At 40.4% G+C, this 21,304-nt stretch overlaps 1 protein-coding gene across 1 annotated transcript in view; it reads right to left on the bottom strand.

Annotated features, from left to right (window-relative positions):
* The window catches only part of LOC131693967 (synapsin), a 966,657-nt gene that overhangs the window by 180,259 nt on the left and 765,094 nt on the right, over window positions 1-21,304 (bottom strand). Inside the window, exon 8 of the mRNA XM_058982279.1 lies at window positions 4,354-4,521. Coding sequence (XP_058838262.1) covers window positions 4,354-4,521 — 168 coding nt within the window. The remainder of the gene's footprint in view (window positions 1-4,353; window positions 4,522-21,304) is intronic.

Genomic DNA, 21,304 nt, shown 5'->3' with positions numbered 1-21,304 from the left:
TTGTAGAATGTCCTGGGGGGTTGGTGGTGTCATTATTTGAGCGAATGTCACACGTTTCTTTCTTATTGGACCCAAAAACTTTTGCGAACGCGGAGTAATCAGTCGCATCTAAATCTTTGCCTATAGCCATCAATTCCCCAAGAGTTCTAACATTTCGCCCGATGAGTGCTTTTTTCCCAGCATAACGAAGGTTCATTTTCAATACCTCCACTTTTTCAACGTCGGCTAATCCACGGTTCATGGCTAAGAAAAGCTTCTCCATTTGCAGGTAATACTGTTGGAAAGATTCACCCTTTTGTTGCCGTGTCTGATAGATTTTTGTCCGAAGTACCGAGTCGAGGTCTGGATGCCTGAACTCGTTTTTAAGCTCTTGAACTAGGTGTGCCCATCCCAATAGCGAGTTACGATTTCGCTGAGCTGTGTACCAACATAAAGCAGCTCCATTGAACAGATGCACCGCGGAATCAAACAGATCGACTTCATTCACGTGTTCTGAAATGGCCAGTTGCTGAACGTGGTTCAAAAACTCGTTCAAGCTCAAGCCCTGGTCGTTTCCAGAGTACTTTTTTATTTTCCACTGAGACACTGGAATGACTTTCCGTGGCAGAACTTCGGGGGGAAATCGAGGTCTGGGTAGATGATTAGAATATAGAATAGGTATTTCCCGCCCGCTGTGATTGGCATCGTGAAATAGACTGAATTGAATTTCGTCGATTTTACGATTAAACGATTGGTTTTGTTCATCGCTCCCGAAAAATGTGTTATGCTGTCTAACTGGGTTAGATTGAGCGGTGGTGGAGATTGGGGTTGGAAAGGGTATACCCCTGGTTATGGCTTTGGTGGTAATGGTAGATGAACGGGACACTTTTCTGAAATCTGGGTTATTGAGGTGGCTCCGGATTAAATTCTGATAGGTGGTCATCTGGTGACAGGAAGGGGTTAGTTTCGTTTAGATTCGCCGCTGGTCGGCTCGGATGCGACACTTGCGGTTGGTTCAAGTGCTCTTTCAAATTGGTGACTTGGGTTGTCAATGATTTTATCAGGGTACCAATACTAGCCATAGCTTTATTGAAGTCGTCCTGGGAAACGAAGAGTGTTTCTGTCGGAGTTCTAGGTATGGTTCCCGTGGAGGTTACAGTAGTAGTGTTGTATGAAGGACCGACTTCGCTGATTCCCCCTGCTGCTTCTTCCAACAATTCTCCGGTTACGACCTGTTGTTCCCTTGCCTCTGAAGACGAGTTGTCTTTCTCCCAAAAATGTTCAGACAAGAGATCGAGAACTTTATTGAACTCCTGGCAAACTTTTGATCGCAATTCTTCATGGCAATGGTTTTCGATTACCGCCAATCGGTGGCCCAAATGTAACAGTCTGGCTTTACATATTTCTATATCGTTTTTCGGTGCAGTTGTTAGAATGCGAGTGAGTTCGTTGTACCGATGCTGGCACATACTCAGATCCAATTCTGGATCTTGATGGTAGTGAATAATGAATTCATGGCCTTCACGTTCATTTTTCAGGACTCCATTCAACCTACGCCGGCGTTTACAACGGGACTCGTCATCACCGATGCATACATTTCGGAGCAGCAGCTCATAATCGAGTTCTCCTGCAGTGAGGTGGTCAACTCGCAGGTTATGGTATAATATCCCGAAATCCGGACCGGAAACGGACCGACGTGTAGGCATGATAAATACGCAATGCAATAGAGTCGACGAATAAATGTGAAATGGTAGGATATTTATTATCAATGAAAAGAAATCAACTGGGTTTCACACATCACTTCCCCCAGAATGCTTGGCAAATGTTTCTACTGATCATTAACCAGTCAAGGATGATTTTATCGCGAGCTCTCGACCTGCCCCTAATGACTATACAATCACTGCCACGTGGTTAAACCACCGCGAATCAAATAATCGCAAAGGCTTCCTATTTTCCAAGTATGATGCTACCAGAGTGGGATTGAGAGACTAATACTCGAAATTTCCCCCACAACTAATAAAGAAAAAAATATTCTACGAATATCTTTTCTCTCCTAGGAACCATAATTTTACGTTGGGCGCCAGATATAAGGCTCTCTCCTCGGGAATATGCAATGTCCCAGATGGGGACTCGCCAAAGCTCCGACTCCTGGTATGGGAGTCCTGGAGTGGGCACTCAAGGCCTCTTTTATTCCTCGAGTCCCAGGGCGTTGTGGATGCGAGGGAAATTTCGGATGTGTGGCTGACATAAACTTGAAAATGCAAGAATAAATACCTTATTTTAATTTATGGAATACGGTGGCGGCTGAAGTTGATAATGCTGGTGGCAGCGGCGGTGATCACAGTGGCGATGGCTACGACGGACTGACGCCGTATGTTGGACCGTGACGTGGTCAGAGGAGGTTTCAGGTGCGGGCCGAATACGGATCCGGAACGTCGTTCTGTCGATTCCGAGAACACGATCGATGACGGTCGTCTTGGCGTGTAAATACGTGCGGGCTCACGATCGGTAATGAATAAGCTATGAGGGTTGCGGCAAAATGCTCTCGAACACCCCTGGAATGGTGCGCGACACGTGGCTTCGGGGTTTAACTTTGAGATTTACCAGGACGGCCTATAGAATCCCGACCCGGTAAAGGATTTCCAAACGAGGTGGTTGACGGGTAGCACGGGTCGGTCTTCAGTTGCTTCGACGCTCGTCGATCGGGATATTCACCTAACTTTCACACCTTTTATGGTCTTTTGGTTTTAGAACTTTTGCTCACACAACTCATCCGTGTTCTTCGAAGGTCGAGATCGTTCTCTCTAGTTTCCTCCGGCCCACTCACGATTAGACCTAAATTGCTCTCTCTTCTGTTATCGCCTTTCTCACCTTTTCCGCCGCGCTCCAGTTCAGTGGAGGGCCTTCCAATCGCCACCCACTACGCAGCCTAATTTGTCAGCCACTTTTCAAATTGATCGTTACTCTACCTGAACATCAATCTCCCTACGCTGCCAACACATAATTATAATTATCTGGTTACCCAAAACGGTAACAATTACTAACGCAGAAATTTTTTTTTCGTAATTTTAAGTTTATTTTCATGCATATATTTGGAGCATGAATATAAATGTAAAATAAAGTTCCACCACAAATGCACACGACTTGTCGTGCTTTCACGTGGATTGAAAATTACAGTTTCTTTAAACGGAAAACCGATGCACTTCGAAGTATTTTTACTCGAATACTGTTGTAAAATGAATAACATGTAATATTACACGAATGAAATTGTAAAATTGTATGCTGTTTGATGCTCCAATTGATTTTAACGCAATTTTCATTCAAATTTTTGATTCAATCGTTGTTAGTTAACATTCGCATTGATTTACATGTCGTTTAAATTTAATTATTTTTGATGTGCACGCATATATAACATTTTTAATAAAAAAGTGGAGAGAAAATAAATTAGAGGGGGTGTCGATCTTACTTCTATGGGGTGTCGGTTTTAACCGTAATGCCACTTTGTTTTCCAAGTTTTGCAACCAATAATTTTTAATGAAATAATTTTTTGAAGCGCTGATAAAAATAAGCCTTGTTAAAAAAATTTGTAGAAGGATTCTGCATAGAAGTTATAATTTTATTGGTTTTGTGGTAATCCAGAAAAGTGTTAAGCTTAAGGTGTCGGTTTTATAATTCCCCAATGTATTGAACGGTCGCGGTCAATTAATAATATTAGGGTTAAAGGGGCAGTGCTATGTGCAATTAGAGATTAGTTCTTTTTTACTTGTTTCGATTTCACCATAATTTTGCTTGGATTAGGAAAAAAATTGTGCGAGAGCTCGCCATTTCTGCAAGTACGATTCAAGGTTAACTGTATAAAACACAAAACCGAGTGAAGCACATGCATAAGGAACGTTACATAAAATGTGAACGTTAAAATTCCTGGACCTAGTGATTGTTTACTGCCTACTAAATCGTGAGTTCATCTTGGAATTGTTTGTTACTTTTCAATTGCTACCGCAGCCAACAAGAATTCCAGGTTGGTTTGACTGGGTAAATTCAGTTTATACAAACTAGTACTGCCGAAACGTATATGTTGCGTCTCCCTTTTCTTGATTAGGTGAAAAATATATTCAACATTTTTGCATTTTACAATTTTTAAAAATCATGAAATAGTTAGGAAAGTTTCAATAATCCAAAAGTTTATGGAAATGTTAAATCTATCAAAAATAAGAAAAAGGTTTATTGGAACCTAGTTGAACTGCGTCCAAGGCAATCTTCTTACCAACTATGCTATGTTTGCCTACTGCCCCCACCCTTCCCCTTCCCATTGAGAATTTTTATTCCGCTCAAATAACTATCGCTTTACTCTCAATAATATTGTTTTACATATACCTGCATGCGTCCTACGACAAGATCGGCAATCTGTCGACGGTCTTCTTCTTGTGTGTCTCCCATCAGTGGAAAGGTGGAATCAGATGCACTTATTATAAACTCTTTACCCTCCTTGGACACAATTACTGCTATACCACAAACTTCCATACCACCGAACAGTTCCGATACCTATTGTAAACAGAAAAGAGATATAGAAAATGAGAACAACGGCATTGAAATGATTTTCGATATTAGAAAAGTTAAAGAGAATATTCCAACCATCAAGCTATAGTAGGGGGACCCGGGGCTATGAAGACAGGAAGGGGGGGGGGGGGGGGATAATTCGGACCCCCTCGATTTCTCAGAAAAGATCAAGACTTTTTCGTACATATTCGTGGAACTGCTATTCTGAAACATTAATTTTGAGAGCTGAATTTGCTTCTTTGTTCTTTTTAGAAAGGAGATACAATATAAAGGAAATATCGTTATTAAAACAACAAATAAAAGTGAAAAAATAAAAGGTAAGTGTTTTGAAAAGCTTGAGGCTCCTATTTTATGAATGTTTTGTTTGGGTGAAAACACTGATATTTTAGAGATGCTCACCCCATTTGTGCGAAATAAGCGAACGAGGCTATGCGGACCCCCAAGTTCGTCAACCACCGTTCGGCGGCTTGCGGCTGTGCAAACCATTGCAACCGCCACAGCAAAGAAAATATATGGGCCGCCAAGCGGCAGCTAACCAGATTAAGTTTTTGTAAAGCATTTTTTTTGCCTTTTAAGGAGTGTCTTTTATAAATGTTTCATAGGTAAACATAATTCCATTGTTAAAATTTTGAGGAAAAATGACGGCCTGAGTCGCCCCGTAAGGAGGTATTACGAATTACCCTACATTGTAAAAGGATGTAAAAACGTAGAGGTTTGCGATTCGTCGCCTAGCGCTGCCATTGAGTGTTGCAAAATAACCTTTTATAGCACCTATATATAGCTGAGGTTTCAAACTAACAATTAGAACCTTTGACCGGTAAATTTTTTCACATCTATCCACCTAAAAGGGCGATTTGCTTAAGTAGGTCCGAATAGCCCCGGGTTCCTCTATACAAAACCTTTGTAAAGATGGATGGGGAATAGGGCATTGTAAAAACAATTGTAATAGAATGCTAGCATATAATCGTAGCAGGCGATGAAATTTAAATATAAAATATATGCAAAAAACATTGTACTTGTACTCTTGCGGCGTAAACGCTTACGCAACGCGGCACAATTAGTTAACGGATCCGCGGAAATAAAGAAAAACACAACGGATTGTAAAAACAAAAACACTATATATTTTCCCTATTCTTTCTTACACGATCTCACTTCCTAAACTACCTTACTGTGCGATTCTTTCGCGCCTAATTTATCTACTACTTAAAATTGATCTCGGTTGTTGGCAGCCAGAGGTATGCATAGTACATGGGGCCCAGCCTCGATCGTTTTAATTGGAAAAGGAAAAAATCCTTGATTCTAAATCTTCTGAAGTTTATATGGTAAATTTCTTGATTACTTCAGCAAAATTACAATTATTGACTATCTGTCCCTGTTCAGCATGCGATTGACATTATATTTGTATTAGTGTCGCATGGCTTTCTATCTTTCTCCTTCGTATGTAACTTTTATGTTAATGTATTCCTATTCTCCTCTATCCTAAAGTAACTCTTGCTGTCTTCTATTATTTTCCGAAGGTTCCCCGAACGTGAGTACTTCCTAATTGGTTTAGTGTTAGTGAGCCTTCGGCTCTCGCTAGAACCTCGTGTTCTCCTGTTCTAACTAAAGCTATTCGTAAGTAGTTGAACGCTCTATTTCCCGAAAATACATAATCTTACTAAGATACATTATGCATTTGTATCGATGGGCTCACAGTCATGAAAGCCTATGTAAATAATTACTTTAATTAATATTAACACAGCCAAATTCTATACAATCATAAAAACACCTGCAGCCGGTGTCATTGGAAATCAATTATTTACCGCGGATACCTATAAATAACCCAGGTAACCAACAAGCATTAGTGTATGCAGTAAAGTAGCGTAAAATTTGCATTCCGGATGCTTCTTGCAGTATGCTGGCATTCGTTATGCATAACTGTTGTTAAACAGCATTTGAAAAACTGTTTAAAAACTTCTTGCCAGTAAGCAGCATTCTGAATGCACAACAGTAGTAAAAAAGCATTTTCATAGCACAGCAGTAATGTAGCCGTATATTTTGCCAAAAGCGACTTTTAAATAGCATTTAAAACGACTTAAGTGCTTATCAAGTAGCCGTTAAGACGCATTCAGCATGCTTATTGGTTACCTGGGAATCATTAATTCTACGAGCAACACAATGACTAACATTCGTTATGCTATGTGCACGGGACTTAAGCCGCTGCGTTTACAAATTCACTAGTGGCGGGTTCTTTCAGGTCAACCTCAGAATTGTTGGTTGCGCAATTTTATATGTTTACAATTGTGGGGCTGTTCATCTCCCCTTTGTTAATGAGTTGATAATTATCTTGAAGAGATCATTATCAATGTTACGTGTTGGTATTATTTTAATTTCTTTACTGTTCTCCTAAATATGTTATCATGCTGCCCTCCCAGAAGCCGTTGTAGTTGCTGTTGCTTGAAGTCTGCCTTGGGATGTCGTCTTCTGGGTTGTTCGTTCATATAGTACTGCCTGTACGTATGTTATGTGTATCTTGGGACTTATCAATTGGTCGACTTTGGATATCGGGTGTGGGTGTTTCGGCTGCCATCTCGTGAGTCCGGGGTTGGTTTTCCGTTCGTTTGCTTCCTTCATCTGTGCTGCATCTGGCGCTTGGTTTGCGTCCTCTTCGAGTGGAATATGTGATTTCGTTACTTCGTTTCCATCCTCTCCTTCTTCTCCGTTTGTTTTTGTAGTTCTTGTGGTTGCCGAGGGTAGGATATTTGACTTACCCTGCCTCGTGAATTGTATAATGTTGCAGACGAAATGCGATGTGTAACTTATCTCAGTCGTCGTTGGAATGCGTAATCTGTAGCGGACCTGCTAGTGTTACGACCTTTCCTACTGGATTCTTACTACTGACGTTTAATTTGCCTTGCTGATTTTCTGATGGCTACTTTATTCACAGTGCCGTAGTTGCGGTTAGTCACGGTTAGTCGGCGACTAACCAGCTCCTGGAACCGAAAAAAAAATTTTGAGCCAAAAAAAATTCCATTGGCCTTATCATTCTGGATGGCAAATTTAATGATCCCAGCTAATTGGAATTTTGTGAATCGATTCAAACTCGTAGGGTATTGTCAAACTCCCTGCCGCGCTAGTATGATATTTTCATAACTCACATGGCGATCCCAGACTGTATGGGGCACTGGTATGATATGCTCATAGCTCGCAGGATACTCTCAGATACTTGAAAGCACTAGTATGATATTCCCACACCTCGCAGAGCGTTTCAACATTAGTTTGATACTTACAAGAGGCACTCTCAGATTCTCTCGGACGATAGTCTGATGTTCCCATCGCTTGCAAGGCGCTTCCACACTCTCTGGGGCGCCAATATGATATTTGCAAAACTCATAGGATGCTAGTATGATATTCCGATAGCTCGCAGGGTGCTCTCAGACTCGCAGGGGCACTAGTTTGTCATTTTCAAAGCTTTCAGGGCGCTCTCAAGCTCTTCAGGGTGCTAGTATGATATTCACAAAACTCTCTAATATGTTATCTTAATTTGCCGGGCGCTTACAAATTCTCTGGGACGCTAGTCTAATATTCTCATAGATTGCAGGGCGCTCTTAGATTCTCTCGAACGCTTTTACGATATTCACATCATTCGCAGGCCGCTCTCAAACTTGCTAGGGCGCTAGTCTAATATTCTCATAGTTCGTAGGGCGCTCTAAGATTCTCTGGAGCGCTAGTATAATATTCCCATAGCTCGGAGAGCGCTTCCGCACTCGCTGGGGTGCTTTTCACAGTTCACAGGGCGCTAATATGACTCTATGGGGCGCCAGTATGATATTCGCAGGGTGCTCTCAGACTCGCAGGGGCACTAGTTTGTCATTTTCAAAGCTCGTAGGGCGCTCCGAGACCCTATGTGGTGCTATTGTGATATCCACATAGCTCAAAGAACGCTTCCACACTCGCTGGGGTGCTGTTATGATATTCTCATAGCTCGCAGGGCGCTCTCAGTCTCTCCAGGGAGCTAGTATGACTCTATGGGGCGCAAGTATGGTATTCACATAGCTCGCAGGGCGCTCTCAGATTCTCTAGAGCACCAGCATAACATTCCCATAGCACGCTGGGCGCTCTCAAACTCTCTAGGGTAGCCTTATATTCTCATCGCTCGCAGGGCACTCTCAGATTCTCTCTGGCACTAGTATGATATTTCCATAGCTCACAGGGCGCTAATCTGACATTCCCACAGTTCGTAGGGCGCTTTCAGATTCTCTGGGGTGCCAGTATGATATTCCCATAGCTCAGAGAATGCTTTCATACTCGCTAGGGCCCCAGTATGATATATAATATCATAGCTCACAAGGCGCTCTCAAGCTCTTCAGGGCGCTAGTATGATATTCACAGAGCTCGCAGGGCGCTCTCAGAATCCCTTGAGCACCAGTATGATATTCCTCGCAGGGCGCTTTCAAACTCTCCAGGATATTATGAAACTCTCATCGTCCGCAGGGCGCTCTCAGATTCTCTCTGGCGCCGGTATGATATTCCCATAGCTCGCTTTCGGACTCTCTGGAGCGCTATATGATACTCGGAGAGCGCCTCCTTGGTCGCTGGGGCGCTAGTATAATATTCTCATAGCTCGCAGATCGATTTCAAACTTTCTAGGGCGCTAGTATGACTATGGGGCGCTAATAAATTATTAACATAGCTCGCGAGGCGCCTTCAGATTCTCTCGAGCGCCAACATGATATTCCCATAGCTCGGAGAGCGCTTTGACACTCGCTGGCGCTCTAGTATGGCATTCTTATAGCTCGCAGGGCGCTAGTATGGCTATATGGGGTGCTAGAATGATATTCACATATCTCGCAGCCAGCATATCATGGCGCTCTCAGATTCTCTCGAGCGCCAGCTTGATATTCCCATAGCTCGTAGGGCACTCTCGAACTCACTAGGGGCTAGTTTGATATTTTCATTGTTCGTTGGGCGCTTTCAGACTCTCTGGGCCGCTCGTATGATAATCCCATAGCTCGGAGAGCGCTTCCATGCTCGTTAAGGCGCTAGTATAATATTCTCCTAGCTCGCAAATCGATTTCAAGCTCTCTAGGGCGCTAGTATGACTATGGGGCGCTAGTATGATATTCGCATAGCGCGCGAGGCGCTCTCAGATTCTCTCGAGCACCAGCATGATATTCCCATAGCTCGCAGGGTGCTCTCAAACTCTGTAGGGTAGTCTGATATTCTCATAGTTTGCAGGGCGCTCTCAGATTCTCTGGGGCGCCAGTGTGATATTCCCATAGCTCGCCGGGTACTTTAAAACTCACATTGGAGCTAGTCTGATATTCTCATAGCCCGCAGTACGCTCCGAGACCCGATGGGGTGCTACTATTGTGATATCCACATAGCTTGGAGAGCGCTTCCACGCTGGGGTGTTATAATGATATTCTCATAGCTCGCTGGACGCTCTCATAGCTCTCTAGGGCGCTAGTATGACTCTATAGGGCGCAAGTATGATATTCACATAGCTCGTAGGGCGCTCTTTGATTCTCTCGAGCGCCAGCATAACATTCCCATAGCACGCTGGGCGCTCTCAAACTCTCTAGATTAGCCTTATATTCTCATCGCTCGCATGGCGCTCTCAGATTCTCTCTGGCGCCAGTATAATATTTCCATAGCTCGCAGGGCGCTCCCAAACTCGCTAGGGCGCTAATCTGACATTTCCGTAGTTCGTAGGGTGCTCTCAGATTCTTTGGGGTACCAGTATCATATTCCCATAGTTCGAAGAGTGCTTCCATGCTCGCTAGGGCCTCAGTGTAATACGTAGTATCATATCTCACAGGGCACTCTCAAGCTCTTCAGGGCGCTAAGATGATATTCACAAAACTCTCTAGGTTACTAGTCTGATGTTCTCTTAGTTTACAGGGCGCTTACAAATTCTCTGGGGCGCTAGTCTAATATTCTCATAGATTGTAGGGCGCTGTTAGATTCTCTCGAGCGCTCTTACGATATTCACACAATTCGCAGGGCGCTCTCAAACTCGCTATTCTAATATTCTCATATTTCGTAGGGCGCTCTAAGATTCTCTGGAGCGCTAGTATAATATTCCCATAGCTCGGAGAGCGCCTCCGCACTCGCTGGGGTGCTTCTCATAGCTCGCAGAGCGCTAATATGACTCTATGGGGCGCCAGTATGATATTCACATTGCTCACAGGGCGCTCTCAGAGTCTCTCGGGCCATAGCTCGCAGGGAAATCTGAAACTCTCTAGGGGACTAGTCTTATATTCTCATCGTTCGCAGGGCGCTCTTAGATTCTCTCAAACGCTTTTACGATATTCACGTAGTTCGCAGGGCGCTCTCAAACTCGCTGGGGCGCTAGTCTGTTATTCTCATAGTTCGCAGGGCGCTCTAAGATTCTCTGGAGCGTTAATAAGATATTCCTATAGCTCGGAGAGCGCTTCCGCACTCGCTGGGGTGCTTCTCATAGCTCACAGGGCGCTCTAAAGCTCCCTATGGTGCTAATATGACCCTATGAGGCGCCAGCATATCATGGCGCTCTCAGATTCTCTCGAGCGCCAGCATGATATTCCCATAGCTCGTAGGGCACTCTCGAACTCACTAGGGGCTAGTTTGATATTTTCATTTTTCGTAGGGCGCTTTCAGACTCTCTGGGCCGCTCGTATGATAATCCCATATTGCTCGCAGGGTGCTCTCAGAGTCTCTCGGGCACCAGTTTATTATTCGTATAAGTCGCAGGGCTCTCTTAAACTACCTAGGGCGCAAGTCCGATATTCTCATAGTTCGTACGGCACTCCGAGACTTATTGGGCGCTAGTATGATATTCCCATATATTGCAGAGCACTTCCACACTCGCTGGAGAGCTAGTATGATATTCTCATGGCTCGCCTGGCAATTAGATAGGTGGGCAATAAACTTTCCAAACTTACAAGGCGCTTTCAACCGGTTTCAGTATCTTTGGGGCGCATATAAATGAGTATTTAAGCTTATGAGGCGGTAATAATCTATCCTAAGTTGCAGGGCGTTTTCAGGCTCTATGGGTCAGTAGTATGAGTATGTTGGGCTAACGGGTAGGTAGTATGCTCATGGGGGTTATGCGAATAGTCTATCCTAACCTGCCGGGCGCTTTCTGATTTTCTGGGGCGCATATACTGTATCTCTTTGGGGCGTTGGTATGAGTATTTGAGCTCATGAGACGGTAGTGAATAGTCTATCCTAACTCGTAGGGTACTTCCATGCTCTCTGAGGTGCATATGGCGTATTTCTGTGGGGAGCTAGTATATTTTCAGCTCAGGCGCAATGAAAAATCAAACTGATTAAAAAGAATTCTTGTTAGGTGCTTTTATAGTGTTCATAGTGAATAGTTTGAATGTTTGTGGGGGCAGTAGATGATACGCTAGCCAAACACGCAGGGTACAAATAAACTGATTCAACCATCATGTAGGTTTGTCGTGCACTTTTATAAACATACTATAAATGCTTTTAAAATTTAATCATTGGCTTGCGTGTAACACTCGTTTTTTGTGCGAATTTTAATACTGTACTGACGAATGAAGCCATCATATTGATAACGATTTTAACGCAATCCATTTCTTGCATGCCGAGGTATTGATAAAATTTACTTTAACCATTATTATGTGATTAATAAAGACCATGTCTTAGCCCCTCCACTAAATCGCTCAAAAAGCTTTGATTTTTTGTTAATTGTAGAAGATCATGTTTCCTAAGGCACGCATCTCCTCTCATTGCATAATCACTGATACACTGATTTCAAAATATCCCTTTTTCAAAACTTAGTCGGTTCCGACAGCATGAAGTAACAAGTTACTTTACGCTTGTCCGGACATGCCGTAGACTCAGGTGATTCGCATTTCTAATGCCAAAAGACCCTGACTCCTACGGTAGCAGACAAAAAGTTAAGTCGCCGGTGAGCTCTAAGCTTGCATATATGATCCTTCCACGCTTTTCTAAACTTTCTCCCTTCAACACCTTGCTCTCCCTTGAGTACTATGGCTCTAAATATTGAAAAATATACTTCACCTTCTGGTCCCTTGGTAATTAAATGCCGTAAAAACTGTTGACAAATTGACTCAATAGGTCGTTAACAAAAATGGTTAACAAAAAAATGGTAAAAATAGTAATATTCTTTAACCTTCAGAAAGGCAAGTGGTCTCAGAGGTACGGCTGGTTACAATAATTATCCTCTAATTTGAATAAACTTGTAATTATGAACAGAAATGATGGAGCTTTTTCGGGCTTTCAATAGACCTTTCTCGTCAAAAAATTTTATATGATAGGATGCTTCCTTTTTATTCCCCAATTCGTTACTGCCGATTGCCGCGATGATTTGGTACCTCTAACTATTGAAAAAATCAAAAATAGTGCAAGCTGCTCATTTAACCCCATATTCTGAATACCTATCTTGCCTTGTTTCCCCGTATTTTTACACCATTTGGATGAATTTCCTGTGGGGAATACTAAAAGGATGCCAGATCTGCATATATATTAGTAAATCTGCAGATTTTGCATTTTCACTGCAGATGTTTTGCAGATTACAAATATTTAGCAGAGCAAAGCCTATGCCAGCCAATTTATACACAAGCCTTCAACATTTTTGATCATTTAAAATATATACATACTACATTTCTATGTCAAATTTATTGAAGATTTTTGTAGCAATCTGCAGACTTTTATATTTTCACTGCAGGCTATTGTTTAAATAGACCTGGCATCACTGATGCTGAAATGATTCATTCATATACCTGTCAAAAACATAGAGCATTGCATGAAAATGTATAACCTCACTTTTCTGACAGTTCAGTGTGCTTGTTTACCTAAGACTTGTTTACATGGACTTTTAAAATTTACATTACTTGAATACTTTCGATGCTCTTTGAAAGCCTATCAACTCAAGAGGGATGAGGATTGGAACAATGGGAACCTGGTGCCACATTATGCAACCAATTCGAATCGACCTTTTCACACAAGCTTGAATACAATAAACCTTTCGTTTCGAGATGAGTAATGTCACCCCTGGTTCATACATTGACCAATCGGCGCTGGATGCAAAACCCGGTGGCATATGCTGAATCGTAAGATCAAGCATTGGGCTATAAAACGATTGCTTTCTGGATGATGGATAAGGATTTGTACACATTTGTTTGTTTGCTCGTGGGTTAAGTCCTAACAAGATGATCCGATTTATTACTCATTTTAGGTGGTGAAGTTTACCTGAACTTTATAGGTAACGAATTTGGTCGATGATAAGTTGTTGAAATGATCGTTCAATACCCATACCGAAAAAAGTTTCCATTGGTCAGAATGCCTACCAGCGTATGATAACTGCAAACATGAGGACAACAAGGTTATCGCTTTCGAATGGAACAATTATTTATTATTCGTGTTCAAGTTCCATTACAGCAAAAGTTTCGTCGATTGACGATTATCGCATTGTCGTTGATTTAGCCGGCAAATGCAAAACAGTGCTCGGCATTGACATTAAGGAGTAAGAAGGATTTGATAGGAGTGATAAGAATGCAGAGCATTATACATTCTGGAGGGAGGAGAAATTATATGTAAATTTATATTATATCCCGAGTTGCCATCATTTTTGCACCGCAATAAAGCTTTCTGCAACTGCTGTCTTGTTCAAATTGGCAGGAAATAACTAGGCAGCGAATGATAAATTGCATAGTCAATTTATTTACTTTTTCGGAAGGATAAGTAATTAGTATGTTGTGAATATATATGTGTCGCCGGTGCCGTGTGTTATGGTGGTACCGGACGGAACCGTTGGTCAGCAGACCGTCCTTGTCGCACTGGTCATAAATGCGACGTTTTTTCTCATCTGATAGCACTTGACATGTTTCGGAGATCTGTCTTAACGCTCTCTACTTAGCGTAGGATACGCGAAACCGCTGCTAGCTTTCGTAAGAAAATTCCTAGTTGCTGCTACTCTATCAGTCTCTCTCTCGACTGAGGACTACAATTTCGGTCGACTAAATTGTGCTATGAAAATTGTACTTCCTGGAATTTCACCTAACGAGATCAATTCATTGTGAGGAATTTCGCTGCGTTCCAATATTGCTTGCCTCTGTAGATGATGATGTGTGTGGATTCACTTCGGCAGCCAGGTCTTATGTTTTGGGTAATTTTGGTATCTTATTCTGCTGAATAAATCATCTGGCCAAAGCCTCTACCTTATACTATGGTCACTTTAAAAACGCATTGCTATTTAATCTTGTAGCTCTTGGCAAGTCAGTCCTGGCACTGTTCTCGACTAATCCTGGCACTATACCGCTGACGTCGCACTTATTACGGTGATCTAACTTGGCGAGAGCGGCAGTGGTTTCGTCGGAATTGTTCACTCGACAAGCAGGAAGTGCAAGGACTCTGCTACTTATGCCTGAGCCCCTCGTTGAAACCTTCGTCCTGTCGGAGTGTTAGCTTCGTCCGATACCGGAGCGTATTGCTGAACCGAAGCAGTCTGCTACTGGCGCTGCTTCCTTCGAATCGGAATCGCTGAATATTCCCGTTAGCCGAATGTCCAACGTGGCCGAAGGCAAACCGATTGCACCAACCGTAGCTGAAATTTTGGCCTTTAATCCAAGTCCCTGCCATTGACATAGCGACAGACGAGTGCGGCGCAGGTTGGACCATCGGTTGACTCGGTGCCGGACAGGGCGAAACAGCTGCAACAGGAGCAGACCTAGTATGGGGTGTAAAGGTCATCAATTGCCATAGATCACCAAAATGCTCTGCGTGAACATTGTGAACAAAACAAACCAAACGAAATTGATCGCAACAACGATAAAATAATCTAAATTCTACCCAAACATTTGAAAATGAGAAAAAAGCAAAAGAAGTTTTGGTCGAATTCATTATAATTCTATTTAAAAATTGAATACTGTTTTATTTAGTTTGATTGCGCATCTTGTTTACATCAGACACACCCCTTAATTCATTGAGTACGTATTTCACTGCCTTTATAATCCTTTTGGAATCAGTTACAATAATCCTTTATAATCATTTTATAGGCCTTTTTCAAATGTTTAGCTGGAAATTCCTTGCGTCTTCAATGAATCATGTACAAGAAAAGTAAAAATGTTAAATTTAACGGAACAATGTATGATGCCGACATCAATTAAAAAATACAGCTGAGCGACCTTATTGGGACAGTGTTAACATTTGGCAGCGAACCAAACCAAGTTTCTCATACTATGATCGAATCAACAAAAATTCCAAGATCATGTAAACAATCTCTTTGAACTGTCAAAAAAGTGAGGTTAAACATTACCATGCAACGTTCTCCACCGAGAGGTTCACTTTAGTTTGTTTACATATCCAATGAACTTTGTACCGCGACTCACCACTTCATTTGCCGCGTTGCCAGGAAGCCAAGCAAAAATATACAAAACAGTGCTGCCCAAACACATATTTTGAGTCCCACCATTCTTGCAAAGGTGAAAAAAATACTCAACATTCTTGCATTTTTCAAATTTAAAAAAATCATTAAAAAATCACGATAGCTCTAAAAAGTCTCATTTCAGCGGAAATATTCTTAAAAATGTGTAGTCTTTTGAATAAAAATAAGAAAAAAGGGGGTTAGGTCGGACGAGAAAGGTCTATTCTCTCACTGCTAGAAAGCCAAAAAAGACTTAATATCACCGGGTCTTAGGAACAATGCTTGTTGAAGCCACGATTTTAGCTTGCCTTTTTAAGGATTAAGACCGTCCAAAGAAAAAATAGACTGCACAATGATGCGTGGGCGGCCCTTGAAAACTTAATTTGCTGTAATAAACACATAAAAAAGGAGAGATGCACAGTAAACTGGCTTGAGCTATTTTAGCTTTAAAAAAATCGCAATATAAAAAATGAAAGAAAACATAGATTTGAACTCACGACCTTTAAGTTGATCTGCTATAACTAAAAATTACTAACTAAACTATATGTACATTTCGAAACCGACACAATATAGCCCATCAAGTAAAGTATGAAAGTATTTTATCATTCATTCATTTCAGGCGTTCGGCAAGAGAGAACTGAATAGTAACAGCAACTATAGAATACGAAAGTTTAGCAACTTTAATAACCATTGAAGTATCTAGTTATTCAAACGCGAAGACGCGACAATTGCCGATGATCAGCAGTTCTATCAACTTCCTAACACTTTGTGATGATGTAATATTGTTACTTACAACTTGTAAGGCAATGCAGTAATGTTGTTCTTTCAGAATATTTTTGTCTCTTACTGGCTCGATCGACAGTCACTCGGTTTTCATGTTTTCTCGAGCATCTGATGCTTAGAGCACTTGTCAATTTTTCCCATTGTTACAAAGTCTTTCGCTGCGATTTTAAGTTCCAATTCTGTGTGTTCAACATATTGAATGTAAAATGAATTCTAGGAAAAATATATCCAGTATATCCATCTACAAGAAGGCCCACTACCATTACTTTTACATAGGGTAAATTGCCTATTTTCACCCTATTAAGGAAGGTACCTCACTAATTCATTAATTACTCGGCCTACAATCGATGGAATGCGTATGAATTGGCATCAAGAGTTCGTTGATTAGAATCAATCTAATAACATAAATGCCCTGAAAACAATGAAATGCTCGTGTTTGAGGGCAACGAAAATTCGGATTTAGTGCCTCAATTGTCGCCCAATGCGTTGAACAAAGATGGCAAATAGAAACATGGTGAAAATAAGCTCATTACCCTATAAGTTAAAGGTATGGGTAACGGGGCGTTGGGGCGGGACAGAACGGTTCGAACGGTACATGTTAGAGACAGTAACGCTGTGTTCGCGCTCAAATTATAAAGGTGAGGGCGATTGAATCCCAATAACGACAAACAAAAAAAAAATTTAATTTAATTTTTTTTTCAGGGTGAATAGGCAATTTTGTTACCCTAAAGGGTGAATTTTTAATCGGTTTGATCGTATCTCTAACCGTTTCTGCAGAATTCCACAAATGGCGCGCAGTATCTCAAAAGGTAGACAATCAGTGTTTGCCTCTAGTAACGTTAGGAGAAAGGTGACTTTTTTAGCCTCACAAAATCATGTTTCCATAAAATCATTTTTACTGACCAATTCTATTTAATAAACCAATTGTTATTTGGACCATTAAATACGACCTAGACCTGCTATTTCGATGCTGTAGACTAATTATTTTGTGATATGACAATCTAATAAAATTAGAAGTTAACAAAATGAATACTGGACAAATTCGAAAAATTAGATTCCTCAAAGTACAATGTCAGTCAATTGGATTAGTTTGAAGGTATTTGTAATTAATAAACAATTTCGCAAATGCAAAAATATATTACATAACATCACATTAATATATTGACTTGCGGTCTGAATATTGAAAAAATCATAACTTTGTCATAGAAAACCCTAAAGCTTTGGCGGTCTGAGGGAGTGGGAGCTAGAAAACTGGAACTTGTGCTTCTAATCAAACAAAACATTACGCTATTCACTACACTACAGTGATTAAATCATGACAATATTATAACCGATTTGGTTTACCCAACATTTATTCATACATAGAATCTCGACATCAACATAACATGATCAGCCTCTTCATGACTTTACAAGTGTTCTCAACAAATTCCTTTGTTGGTATTAGAATTAGCTACAACTTTACTGAATAGAGTAAGGCTCTATTTGAATTTGTTTGGAATCGAAAAAACGCGTTTGGAAATAACGAAAATTTTCCGAACTAACCGCAAAACCAATGGCTTAGACGCTATTAATACAGAGCACAAAAATACAATTTTAAAACTTTACACTGTTTATGTTCACTAACCAACCGATGACGATACATTATCGTTAACGAGTAACGCCGATAAATTATCGTTAAAAATGTATCGTATTAACAACCCTGGCTGAATCCATCCAGGATTTCGAACCGGTTCCGGAATCGATTTGACGGATAGTTGGGATAGGTTGGTGTGGCGGCGCTAGTGTTTTTCGTAAATTAATTCAAATGTTTACACACGTTTTTAAAATATTTTTGTTCGATCATGGATATCTGTTCTCAGTGATGCTATCATCGAAAGCAATCATCCCTGCAAAGTTAGGCTCCATTTAGAAAGTTCCATCTGGTGATTAGGGACCATTCATAAATTACGTAACGCGTTTAGGGGGGTACGAGAAGTTGTGACATATGGGGGAGAGGGAGTAAGCCAGATCGTTACGTAACAATTTTTTTTTCGAGGAATTTGTTACGTAATAGGGGAGGGGGGATAGAGAAATTTATGACAACTTGTTACATGGGGGGAGGAAGGAGTCAATTTTGGGCAATTTTTGCGTTACGTAATTTATGAATGGTCCCATACCTATCATTGAGAATGGCATTGGCTTTAAATTTCCAAGCACAAACGTGATTGGAACACTTCAGTGAACCACCTGTTTCTTCCCTTTTTTCTTTTAGACAATACGGTACACATGCGCCGGGCATGTCATGCTTGTGGATAAGGGCCATTCATAAATTACGTAACGTGAAAATTGCCCAAAATTGACTCCCCCCTCCCCCATGTAACAAATTGTCACAAATGTCTCCATCCCCCCCCTCTTCTATTACGTTATTCATTCAAATTTTAGTTTCTTCGGTGAAAACATATTACGTAACGATCTAGCATACTCCCCCTCCCCCTTTGTCACAACATGTCACGACTTGTCGAACCCCATCCCCCCAAAGAGCGTTACGTAATTTATGAATCGTCCCTAAACAACTGTTTTCTTCGTTCCTTAGAGCGTTGCAGTAGTTCTGTGTAAGGGTTGGGGTTTAGAGATAAAAAGAGGCATGAGTTCTCGCTCCTCCGAGTTTTGTTAATATTTTTTTCATCAGCTTATATGTCAAACATAAAATTTCAGAAACAAATAATATAGGGGAGCCCGGGGCTAGTTGGCGGTTGGGGTAAGTTGGCGGAACCCCTTTTTCTCCGTTTCTATTAGGCATAAAGCGTTGTCTCTCGTTGTGTACCTTAAGTAATGTGAAACGCATTATCCGATGTATTTTTGTTTCGAAACATTATGTTTTGTAGAAGCTGTGGACGATATTGTGTTTTTGAGCATAATTTGTAATTTTTTTTAATTTTAAACATTTTGTGTAATTTAAGGTCCCGAACGATTATATTTTTCGGTACTGCGTGAAAAGAGGCTTCAGCATCGGTATAGATATTATGCCTATTCATACCCAAAAGAAATTTTTTAAATCCTTTTTTATAAAATATGCGGTTGGGGTAAGTTGGCGGTAACGCACACGGAGTAGGGTTCGTCGCGGTGCGGATGTGGGCGGTAAATGGATTGTCCGCATCGCAGCCGCAAAAAAATAATAAAACCGCACCGCTTACCGCAACCGCACTTTATTTACCGCACCTCACCGCGCGGTAATGCGGTAAATGCGGTAAAATTGTATATTTGTGTAACCATATATAATAAAATGTTATTCTTATTCACACGAAATTTAACTTTAAGAGACTTTTCAGAATGTAATGTTCATGAAAAAAATCAACTTTTACTTTTTCTATTAATAAAATTCCGTACATTTTAAGGCAAACATTATACATTCAAAAACGTTCTACTGCAGTAATAGGAAAACTTTAATTTTAGCAACCCTTCAGTTAATTGAAAAATGTGGAATAAAAATGTAATAAGAAATGAAGTTGCATATTTTTTTCTTTAAATTTTCATATTTTCAATGCTTTTGACATATGAAAATGAAATGGATGATTTTCGCATTTACGTAGTTAACCACCTTTCATTCTTAAAGGAATTTTACCAAAAAAAATTAAAGTCGAAATACCAATACTTCTATATAGTAGCGCATATATTCCAATACAGTGAAATAAAAACATATTGTATTTCATCAATAAAATTGCTCTATACATTACATCTAATCAGGAGTCCGGTCTCAACCGGTACAGAATTAATGAATATTAAAAAAACTGCAAAAAATGTATGATTTGTAGCATACAGCAGAAATGATTTTTAAAAATAGGGGGTTTTACGGACAAAATATCCCAAAACTCTAATTTCCGCATTCTTCAAGAAACAGATGTATTATCATTCAAAAACTAAGATTGCTCCCTTCAAAAATGTATGAAGTGTAATTTTCTAAAGGCTAGTTCGAAAGTTCTAGCATTTAACGTATTTTCCTATAATATTTTCCCAAAGAGCCAATGGCAAAAACTTCAATTGAAGTGAACGGGAGTCAAACTATGTGGTATTTGGCAAAAAAAGCTACAAAATAGTCTTAACTGAAAAATATTAGGACTTTATATGGTAGAAAATTATAGTAAATTTGAATGTCAGTACGCGAAAAAAAGTTATGTAGCATACTTTTTGAGAAAGAGTCCCATAAAATTGACTGCAGAAAAATTCACATTGAATCTACACAGCAATCAAAGAAGATAGAAACACAATGTTGATGAACGAATAATAGAATAATCATCCTAATTTGGACCCCGCCTTATTTTGGACGCTTTCATACATTTGTATCCTTTACTGCCAATTACTCCAAATTCGTTTGGTTTGATAAAGATAATTATATTCTTTGGGTTGTGTTTAAGTCCCAGCATAATTAATTCATCTATAATTCATTTAAATTAGTCGAAATTCACAGTTGAAAAATTGATATCGAAAACGATTCATAATTCCACGATTTCCAACAGAAATTGAGAGAAGTGATGCGCTTTTAAATTGGATTTAAGAGTAAAAATTTATTGTTTTTGAATGATCTAATAATTTTGTCTCTATTTCGATCTTGCATTTTATGTATTTGAA

Source organism: Topomyia yanbarensis, chromosome 1 (assembly GCF_030247195.1).
Source record: "Topomyia yanbarensis strain Yona2022 chromosome 1, ASM3024719v1, whole genome shotgun sequence".
NCBI classification, from domain to species: Eukaryota; Metazoa; Arthropoda; class Insecta; order Diptera; family Culicidae; genus Topomyia; species Topomyia yanbarensis.
The sequence above is the reverse complement of the archived record's forward strand: the minus strand, read 5'-3'. Positions and strand labels throughout refer to the sequence as shown.